This window comes from Echeneis naucrates, chromosome 7 (assembly GCF_900963305.1).
Source record: "Echeneis naucrates chromosome 7, fEcheNa1.1, whole genome shotgun sequence".
Taxonomy (NCBI): Eukaryota; Metazoa; Chordata; class Actinopteri; order Carangiformes; family Echeneidae; genus Echeneis; species Echeneis naucrates.
In genome coordinates this window covers 19,488,918-19,500,641 of record NC_042517.1, presented here as the reverse complement: position 1 = coordinate 19,500,641, position 11,724 = coordinate 19,488,918, and the positions used below count along the sequence as shown (strand labels likewise).

The following is an 11,724-nucleotide window of genomic DNA, read 5'->3' as shown; positions in this document are numbered from 1 at the left end:
GGTCCTGTGTCAAAGGAACTATCGCGATAACAGCTGGACGCGTGATGTCAATCTCCGGTTGTTCATAACGACGAATAGGCTTCATGGGTAATGCAGTCTTGCTTTTAACTAAGTATCACATTCACTGTCGCAAATGGAAAGGTAAGAAACCCATTTCAATGTTTTATTACTGGATTCAAATCATATAATTCATCATTACAGAAAGCGAGAGAATGGGAAACTGGCCAGCAATCATTGTTTTGAAAATCTATTTTTGAACTGCTTATGCGCCTTCTGTTTTTTTTGTAGTTTTTTTTCCCTCCACTGACACATATTTCGCTGTCAAATTATTGATCTAAAAATTTTTTAAACGCCCCCAAACTAGTTTCAGCAAAGTTCACATTCGTTTTCTACTGTTTGTTATGATTGCAGGCATTTAAATTCTTTCCTCAGTGAAAGGATTGATTCTGTTATTTCAACAAAGTTTATCGAGAAAAAAAAAAGAATAGGCATCATGTGTTCTTCTTCTTCTTCCCATTTAACAGGGGTTGCCACCCTCAGATTGTTGAGATCAAGATCATTTTCACAGACTCTAATCCAACCTACACACACAAAAAAAAAACCTAACTAACTAAATAAACAAAAATAATTAGACACAACAGTAAAATCCGTACCTGTGGTACCCAATTTAATACCCTCTCTATGTATCCACATTAGATCCTATAACAAAAAAAAGGGAAACAAAATTATTGTATCCCTGAAGAAAGCAAGCAGTACCCTCTGCTGTGACTAAAGGTTTTAATGTGAAGTGCTGCCCTCTTTTCTTTATTTCATTTCCCACAATCTCCCTTTTAAGCCTATATTTCCAACATTTCAAAATGACATGTTCTATTGACTCCTCTTCTTTACACCGCTCACATCACACAGCCCTGTTTGGTGTTGGCATTCAAACAGCCAAGGAGGTGCCTGTGTTCCGGATTAACTGGTGATTTTCTCACATTTTAAGATGCAGGTTGCAAGAGCTGAATGAGTCTTTTGAACACAACTGAACACACATAAATGGTTCTTAGATATTACACACAGATGTGTATGTATTTTAAAAGAAATAAAATACAAAGATTTCTTAGAACAAAATCACCAGTTGACGCGGTCACCAGTTAAATCGAAACACCTACCGCTGATTCAAACTTTCTGGTTCAAGCATGCATGGCACATTACGCAGAAACCCACTGACTACAGGTCTTGCAGAAGATTTACAATCTTCAATTTAACAATTTAACAAGTTGACATTTACATCCCCAATCTGATAAACAGGAATCATAGCTTACCTTCAAACCAGCAGCTCCATAACTGACAGCAGGCAGGCATTCAACAATGTGCAGCCACACGTCCAACCGCTGCTACCTGACATACCTGCACACCATTGTAGAGCAGGGCTAATGGGTATATTTTATGACAGTTTTTAGGTAGAAGTGGTTACATTACATTTAGCTGGATAACGGGCAGGATAAGCCATCTGAAATGCACAAGGCAGAAGCCCATGACAGCATGAAGAAGTGTCACCTCAGTTGTGTTCATTAGCATTTATGCACCGGGATTTTTTCTGGGGGGGGGTGTTGTTGACTTATTTAAACCTGGACAATATACAAAGAGGAAAAACATATTTTACAAAAATGGGCCATGAGAAGACATGGTGCTGACCAGAGGTCTTGTTTTGCAAAACAGTGCCAATTATTAAAGTAAAAAAAAAAAAAAAGAAAGAAAGAAACTAAAAAAGGCAAACACAACACAAAAAAAACCAAAAATTAAATATTAAATACGTCCCTCAAATTGATAGAAAGTAAACCAGAATTGTGCTATTGAGGTAAGAAACCTGATGTGGGCTAATACACATGATGTATCACATCACATCGAATCAAATCTTTTTATAATTAAGTCATATCGTTATCAAATTATTTTTGAATCACATCTTATCGTGAACAGGTGTGAATCGTATCACGTCATATTGACAGGGGGCTTTAGTGTATCATTAATGTATCGGTGGCAACGAATCGAGATGTGTATCAAACCGACCTCAGTGGTGGAGATAGAAAGTCCCTATTTTGGCATAATTAATTGCAATGAAATGAAAATGAAATGAAACTACAGAAATCTGTCAGTTTTTTCACCTTATTAAAAGCCAAAAAAAAAAAAATTGCTCCATGGACAGATTTTTATACTTATTTCAAGTGAAATTTAGCTTTAAGTATTTTTTTTTAAGTATAAAAAGATTTGTTTTGACTAGAAATAAGACATATATTCAAACTAAATAAACAACACAAACAGAATATTGATATTGTTTTGACCTAATGCAAGTCTATGCTTTCCTTCTCATCCTATTGATAAACACGCAGCCACAGTGAAATTAAACAGTATTATGGAAATTCTCTGAACATCGTATGGTCAGATACAAATTTGCATGTCTTGTGATGTATCCTGAATATAAACCATGAATGGAAGAATCCCATCTAGAACTCTCTCTTTCTCGTGGAAACAGGATTGTTTGTTTATCGATTAGCACTTTAATAAAACACTACAAACAAAGAGTATATCACATAGAAAGAACATATAAAATAAATAATATATAATGAACTAAAATGAATCAGTGCTGGAGAGGTTAGAAACCCTGGGAGGTCTTATTGAGAGACTCACCATTAAAATAAATAAATAAAAGTAAATGTACCTTGATTATAACAAATGAGATAATAAAAATAAAACAAAATAACCAAACTTAGTAATTAAGCAATGAATCATAAGAGATATGTTACACTGGCAACTATAAAAAAACAGATTATCACAGTCCCATTGAGTAATTTCCTTTTGTAGACAGGTAGAGAGGATGAGCCGTCTATCAGGTGGATATACTTGTTCCATAAAGTTAAAAACTGTCCTCTAGTGGTACAACAGAGTCGACTATGCAGCAGCTTAGATTGCCGAGATGTTCTGGAGTGAATGATCGAGTTGTTTTGAAAATAGTGTTGGAAATGATATGGAAGTGTGTGACCCTGATACTGGACCTTGAAAAGAAAAATACATGTTTCCACAGTGTTAATGATATAAACAGACAATATCAATATCAATAATCACAGATATGGCTGTGGACTCTGAACCAGTGGCTATTCTGATATAAAGTTTCTGAATAAATGGAGTTTATGTAAATATGTAGGAAAAGTACTTGGCCAAACAATATTACAATAAGATAGGTATGGATATACAAGACTCTAATATAATATAAACAGACCGGACCTGTTGAGGTATTTATGAACTTTCCTGATAATTCCCACAGATTTAAAATTTTTTTTTGACACATCATCAATATGTTCTTCCCATGAGCATTTTACATTTACATTACATCCAAAAAGTAAAATAGTACTCTCTGGATTTCATTCCCTTCAATATATACTTTGGCATTATCAATTTTCTTCCTGCCAGCAAAAATTATATAATTATATAATATTCTTTATGCTTAAAGACAATTAATTTAATTGAAAGCATTTTCAATAAGCTAGGAGTCCAGAGTTAGCTTCAGTAATGAGGGTTTTAAAGTGTTTATGGGAAAAAAAAAAAAAAAGATTTGTGTCGTCCGCAAATAAAATAGGTGATATAGAGCTAGATACAACAGCAAGATCAGTTACATAAATCAAAAATAATAAGGGCCAAGAGCTGAACCTTGTGCCACACCACAAACATTTTTGTGGGACATACAGTTACTGAAAGAAACAAATTGACTTCTATTGACAACATAGCTCTTGAACCATTTGTACACATCACGTTGAAACCATATCTAGACAGTTTTGACAAAAGAGCCTCATGATTCACTGTATCAAACGCTTTAGACAGATCAAGGAAAATGCTTAATGCAAACTCGTTATTGTCTAATGCAGAGTAAATATGGTCCGTGAGATGAAGTAAAGCCATGTATGTTGAATGTCACTTTCTGAAGTCATATCGATGGTTGTACAAAATGTTGTTTGAATTTATGTGCTGGAGAGTTCTTCTGTAAGTTTTTCAAGGAGCTTTGAAAAACATGGCAATATTGAGATTGAACGATAATTAGAAAAAAACACTTTGTCAGCTTTATAAATGGGAATAAATTTGGCTATCTTTATGTCATTCGGGACAATGGCAGTTTCTAATGAAAGTTAGTGGTTTGATAATGGCAAATTTTACCTCTTTTACAAGAGTTGCTCTGATGTCATCATGACCTGCTGCTGAAGGTTTGAGTTAATCTATAATTTTAAGTATTTCATCAGCATCAGGGGGATCAAAGCTACTAAAAGAAGAAAAACAGCCATCGAAACAGTCAAGGGGGCTTCCACTTGGGGTAGGAATTTTTCCTCCAATAGTGGGGCTCACATTCACACAAAAAAAATAAAAAATCATTAAACCCACATGCAATCTCATAATAATTGGTGATGATTTTCCCTGCTTCAACAAAGTGATTTGGTGGTTGAAGTAATGTGTTGTTCCCTATTCAAATGTTGTTTGATAGTTGCCCATGTTTCTTTAATGTTACTGGAGGATTCTTTACATTTCTCACTATTATATTTTTTCTTTGGTGCTCTAATAATATGATTACATTTATTTTTATATATTTTGTCATTTGGTCAGGGGGGTGGGGTTTAGCACAAATTTCTTATAGAAACGATTTTTTTCCTTGAAGACTTCTGAATCCCACTAGTAAACCAAGACATAGACAGATCTTGCTTTCTCTGCTGTAATTAATGGAAAACATTGATAAAAAAAAAAATAGAATGAAAGGGTTCAATAAAGGCTTGGCATGCACAATTTATATCAGTCAGAAATAGTTGGAGTAGAAATTTTTCAAGAAATCCAGAGTTAATGAGTTTGTAACACTTTTGAGGAGATCAATATTATAGTCGCCAAGGATGTATGCCATTTTACCTTCTTTATTAATTCCATTGCTTGGATCATACTGTCATTGAAATGAACAATGTCAGCATCTGGTGGGCGATAGACACATCCAATTATTATTTTCTTGTCACTTCTAGACTGAGTTATTACAATAAATATAGACTCAATATCGTCGTTTCTGTTTAAGGTTGAGTTTGTCTCTCTTACTGAAGTGGCTGTCTCTATGCACGAACAGGTAGACACTAACACCTGTCCTGCTCTTCCTATTACAGTGGACTACAGTGTAATTCGGCAGGTCATATAGACATTCTATCATTTGAGAGCCAAGTCTCAGAGAGGGCAATGACCATAAATTCATGCTTCAAACAGGATAAGTGATGAGTTAGGAGATCATATTTTTTTGGCAAACTATGGATATTCATGTATAAAGTTGAAAATGCCATTACAGGTATGCTATCACACAAGGAATTAAACTGGGTTTCACTGTAAGACAAAATTTCTTTTTTTTGATTCTGCCATCGATGGATGAAAAAAATTTTGATCAGGGTCAAAACAACGATTATATAAAAAGTCTGTTCCATCTTCACTCTCTTCCAAAGCATTGAGAGCTAAGTGTCCAGGGATGTTCTCCCGGGTGCAACTACGGGCATTGCAATTAAAACCAGCAAATGATAGCGTCTCTGTATCAGAATGTGAGTGAATTTGAGTGTGAGAGCATGAATGCTGCAAGTGTTCATGTGATGTCTGATAGTCAGTGCTCAGAGTCAAAGATTTCAACACACGATTTGAAGTTGTTCACCTGTTGTTCTAAAAGAGTTTTTAAAAAAGCCCTTTTGTTGCTCAAGTAATTCACGCACCTGAGCCATAGAGAAGGCCTCCTCTGAGTTGGAGTAGGAATTTCCTTTAGGTGGCATGGCATAGCCAGATCCGCTAAACCACTAGGCCAAGAATCAGGCCTACAAGGCCTAAACCTTGGGTGAATGCAGTCTCACAAAAAAATAATAAATCCAAAAGTGAATTTCTCACCCAGATTAATGATGCAGCAGTAGACTCCTTTACACATATCAGTTTGGATGAGTAATCCAAATAAAAACTCAAGGATTCACTTAATTTAGGATGGATAAGATCCAGTCATTTCCACACAAACATCCTGTAGCGGTAACAGCAGGCTCAGTGTAGACATGAGTGATTTGTTCATGACTCATAACTATGGGTCTTTGAGTCTTTCGTTCATCATTGCCACCATCAAGGTGGTGGAGCGGCTTCCAGTCCTCTGAGTACAAAGATGGTGGTTCCTCTTCATCCTCTGGGTGACTTCGAGGAGCTCATAGGATCTTTTTACTGACCCAGGACGTCAGTGTAAATCAGGTAGAGAAAAACACACAATTATATAGAGCATTTATTAAATATCCTATTGCATTTTAATGCACCGCTCAGTTCGCAAGGGAGGTACAAAACCCTCAGCAGCAAATCAGGGGCCACGCAGGCTAGTGAAGTGCGGGCGCGTTATTTTCCCGGTCCTTTCTCATCTCAGCCGTGAGAGTGAGGCATTTACCTGTGTAGAGAACGGGCAATATGGAGAAAATACCGTGCTAGCCTGTGGTGAGAGAAAGAGAAACCGATCACACTTACCTACTGGATGTCCGGAGCTGAGTTACGTCGGTAAGACGAGTTGTTTAGTGGATTAAAGAAAAGAAAAATCCTCATTAGCAACTACCGTTGTCGCATATGTTAATGCTAGCTCGGCGTCTCACAGGCTAAACACTTACCTTCCAAATGGTGAGCCGCCGCAAACTCAGACATCGACGAGTTCGGCATAGAACAACGGTGATAACCATGTCTCTTTAGCTGCTTGGAGGCTATTTTCAGCTTTTTCTCAGTGTGCTAAAGAAAGCAAAGATTAAAGTGAACTGAGGTGAATAATAGTGCAATGCTTTGAGCACCCTTATACTGAGTATATTGTCTAATATCTTATGCTGGTATATATTTTAAAAGGGAAGTCTTTTGTTTTCCTATTGCAGATTTAAAAATATGTAATTTGATATATGATGGGAGGGAATTAACATTTTATTTTGCGAATGCAAATTATTGAAGGAATTTAATTAATTTCAGCTGTGAGTTTAAATGTAACCTGGTGGGTAATGTTTGGTGCAGTTCTCCCTAAGTCACATGTGTCAAACTCACGGCCCGCGGGCCACATCCGGCCCGCCGTGTAATCATATCCGGCCCGAAAGATAATTTTACATTATCGTTATTAATGGCCCGTCGATATGAAACGTTGATAACACAATACTGCACAAAACTACATATCCCATAATGCAACGCTTCGGCTGCCTTGCCGCGCACTTCCCGCATCAATTAAGTCTAGTTATTACAAGATATTACAAAGATAGCCGTTAGCGAAAGATACCCCTCACGATGCCGAAGAGAAAAGTTGATTCTGAAAACAGAGCCTTTAATAACCGATGGGAGGCTGAGTATATGTTTACTGACATTGCCGGTAAACCTGTGTGTCTCATTTGTGGCGCTAATGTGGCTGTAACTAAAGAATTCAATCTAAGACGGCACTTTGAGACAAAACATAAGGATAATCTGAAAGACCTGGATGCAGAGCAGAAGAAACAGAAAGCAGAAGAGTTAAAGAAGAATCTGACATTCCAGCAGACGTTTTTTACCCGTGCAAAATCACAAAGTGAAGCTGCTGTGAAAGCAAGTTTCATCATGGTAGAGGAGATCGCCAAATCAGCGCGGCCATTTACGGAGGGAGAATTTCTGAAGAGCTGCATGATCAAGGTGTTTGACGTCTTATGTCCAGACAAAAAGCAGATGCTGGCAAATATAAGCCTGAGTAGAAATACGGTCACTGATCGAATTTGTGAGATAGCCAATGATTTAAGAGCACAGTTGAGTGAAAGAAGCAAAGACTTTATTGCCTACTCTCTTGCGGTGGATGAAAGTACTGACCTGACTGATACTGCACAACTGGCCATCTTCATCCGTGGAGTGGACTCCAATTTGCGCGTAACAGAGGAAGTGATGGACATTAAATCGATGCACGGGACAACGAGTGGAAAAGACATTTTTGAAAAGAGTATGTCAAAGTGTAACCGACATGAAACTGCCCTGGGACAAACTTATTGGACTTTCAACCGATGGAGCACCGGCTATGTGCAGTGAAAAAAGTGGACTAGTGGGAAGGATGCGTGTGAAGATGCAGGAGGAGAACTGTACTGGTGAGCTGCATCATACACCAGGAAGCACTATGCGGCAAAGTCCTGAAGATGGACCATGTAATGAGCACTGTAACGCAAACCGTAAACTTTATCCGAGCTAAAGGGTTAAATCACCAGCAGTTTAGGTCCTTTATGCAGGAGATAGATTCAGAGTTTGCCGACATTCCTTATCATACAGAGGTGCGTTGGCTAAGTCGGGGGAAAGTTCTCAACAGAGTTTTTGAGCTCACCAACGAAATCTGTCAGTTCATGGACAGTAAAGGAAAAGACTCCACTGTTTTGAGGGATGAAAAATGGAAGTGCGAGTTAAGGTTTCTGGCTGACATAACAGCTCATCTTAACGCCTTAAATCTGCAGCTTCAGGGACGTTACCGCATGATCACTGACATGTATGACGCAGTGAAAGCATTTCAAGTGAAGCTGCTTTTATGGGAGACAAAAATGCAACAGTGCAACTTGCCTCACTTTCCCTGTTGCCAAGTAATGTTGAACCAAGTTGGCGCAACTGTGTTCCCCAAAACGCACTTTGCCGACAAACTGAGCACACTACGCGCGGAGTTCGCACGGCGCTTTAGTGACTTTGAAGCACAAAAAAAGAGTTTTGAGTTGCTTCGCAACCCATTTGCCGTTGATGTTGAAACTGCACCTGTGCAGATTCAGATGGAATTGATTGAGCTACAGTGTAATGGGACACTGAAGGCAAAGTACGACACTGCAGGGCCCGCACAGTTCATTCACTCCATCCCTACAGTAATGCCTCAGCTCCGTCTTCATGCGGCTCGAACCTTGTGCATGTTTGGGAGCACATATCTGTGTGAGAAGCTCTTCTCAGTGATGAAGATTAACAAAACAGCACACAGAAGTCGTCTCACTGATGAGCACCTGCAGTCCATCCTGAGAATCTCTACAACACAGGACTTCACACCAAACATAAACCAACTTGTTGCCAAAAAAAGATGCCAGGTGTCCGGCTGCGATCAGAGCATATGATCAGATCAGAGTCATAAGAGCAAAGAAAACTGAATGATTTGAATTGTCATTGCTGAAAAGCACACATTTTATGTATATTTCCAGGTTTTGTAGCATGTTCATATTTCTAACTTGTATAATTTTGACAGGAGATATTAAGGAGAGCAAAATCTTTTGGGATATTTAAGTTTATTTTTTTATATACATTGACATAGGAGCAAAGGAATTTGAATGTTATTTTAATGTTAAATTGTTTAATTTAAGTTCTAAGTTGTATAATTTAACAAGATATTTTTATGGAGAGCAATATTTAAATATAATATTATATATATATTATATATATATATTTTAGGTTTAAGTTTGTTTCAGAATAATATTCCTGTCTGTTTTTATTCATATTTATGTTCCAAAAACATTTAGTTTTAGTGTGTTCAATAAATGTTTATCCTGTTTGGCCTGCGACCTAAAGTGTGTTTTGAATTTTGGCCCCTTGTACAATTGAGTTTGACATTCCTGCCCTAAGTAGTAGGTTTAGAGTGTAGGAGTAATTAAGCACACTGCTTTGGTACCTCTGAAACAAACTTGTCTTATGATTTTTATTTGTACATGTTACCCTGTTTTGATATGGTTATGATATGTTTTGAATGTTAATGGTTACTTACTTAGTATTATATAATGTTCACATCAACAGTTAAATATGCCAATTCTTGAATGTACTTATATTTGATATGCATTGAATGCTGTACAACAAAACTGAAGCTTTGGGACTTGACTATAATGAAAATTTATAGGTTAAGTTTGATGGAATATTTAGTATTCTTGATATTGAAACTTTTATGATGCATCTGAGAATAGAGTGTAATAGATATGACCTTATCTATAGGTCAGGTTTTGAGAGGACAGGGCAAAACCCGAGGACCAGGACGAGATTCCAGTTGGCGAGCCAATAACTGAGGAAGAATGAAAGCAAAGGAGATACACACACACACGCATTACAGTTTCATGAACCTTTAAAACAGGTGCACCTGTAACAAATAATTTTTTGTTTCGGGTCATTTGCGTCTTTGTTTGCTGTTGGCTCCTAATGAATTTGGGTGTCTTCTGATTCTGGCCAGGGTCTAATTCACTTTTCCATCACTAACTTTTTTTTTTTTTTTTTTTTTTTTTTTTTTTAAGTTGTGCTCTGATACAATCTTTTCAGTAAGGTGTTTTTTTTTTAAGTTGTGCTCTGACAATCTTTTCAGTAAGGTGTTAGGGTTACCTAACACCTTACCTAGGTTCACTGGGTGTTTTGGGTCTCACAACAGACACCCTCGCCCAGGGGACCCAGAGGGGGTGATCAAGTCCCGGCTTGTGTCTTAAGAGCATGTGTCCATGCATCGCCCCACTTAATCCACAGCCATTTGGACGCCTTTTCTGCTGCGTCGCTGATGTTCCTGATGGCTCGCCTGTTGTGCCGTCCCTTCACTCCCAGCATCTTGAGTGCCCTGATGAGTGACTGGCCGGCGAATCCTCTGCACCCAACCTCGATGGGGTTGCATCGGATCCTCCATACACTGCTTCGGCATTCACCTGCCAGCTCCTCATACTTGGCTCTCTTCCTCTCAAAGGCCTCCTCCATCCTGTCTTCCCAGGGAACAGTCAACTCCAGCAGGACCACTTGCCTTGCTGTTTCCGACACCAGGACGATGTCTGGCCTGAGTGTGGTCACTGCGATGTTCTCTGGGAACTTGAGCTGTTTCCCTAGGTCGACTTTCAACTGCCAGTCCCGGGCTGTTGCCAGGAGACCCCCTGCTTCACCCCTGAGCTGCTGTGGTTTCTCTCCAGGTCTAACAAAGGCGATGGACTGCCTTGTTGGCTGGTGGAAATCCCTGTGCTGATGGCCTCAGCAATGACCTGCAGCACTTGGTCATGGCGCCAGCGGTAACGCCCCTCTCTCAGTGCTCTTGGGCAGCAACTCAGGATGTGCTCCAGCGATCCGGCTCCTTGGCAGAGTGGGCATAGTGGGTTCTCAGCCAGGCCCCGGCGGTGGAGGTTGGATGGACTTGGCAGGACGTCGTAAACCGACTGTATGAGGAACTTGATCCGGTGTGGCTCCGATCGCCATAGCTCTGTCCACGATATCTTCCGGCCAGCTGCCTCCTCCCATCGGGTCCACGCCCCCTGCTGCCGCATTCCTACTGACCTACTGCAGCGCACTTCCTCCACCTCTGCCCGAACCTCTTCCTGGATCAGCAGATTACCATTACCACATAAGGTAATGTCTATAGACTGTCTTGGTATTTTCGTCCATCTGGACTTTATTTCCTACATGGTGGTTCTTGGGATTTTCGACCAATTTCCGACCCACATTGAGTGCCCTCAACTGTATTTTGTCTGCTAACTTCTGCAAAATGCCTGCCCCAAGTCATGTTCCTAGATAGATATTTATATCTATTTGATTTATAATCCCTCTCCCTACAGCCGAGAAAACCTGAAAGCTTTTAAGAGCACGGATGCTCAGTATGCTGTCGCTGGATGGGTGAAGGAGTCACCATGACGCACGTGCAAGGACACTTCTCCCCAAACATGCCTGTTGGTGTATTAGAGGGACAACCCTTTCCACTTGCTCCACAGAGCAGTGCTGGAT

General features: G+C 39.2%; 1 protein-coding gene across 1 annotated transcript; it reads left to right on the top strand.

The window, feature by feature from the left end:
- The first annotated feature begins 7,311 nt into the window (after positions 1-7,311).
- LOC115045692 (general transcription factor II-I repeat domain-containing protein 2-like) lies at positions 7,312-9,116 on the top strand. The gene is given in 3 exon segments (XM_029505482.1): positions 7,312-7,983; positions 7,985-8,130; positions 8,132-9,116. Coding segments are annotated over 3 exon segments (1,803 nt in total).
- Positions 9,117-11,724: the final 2,608 nt, after the last annotated feature.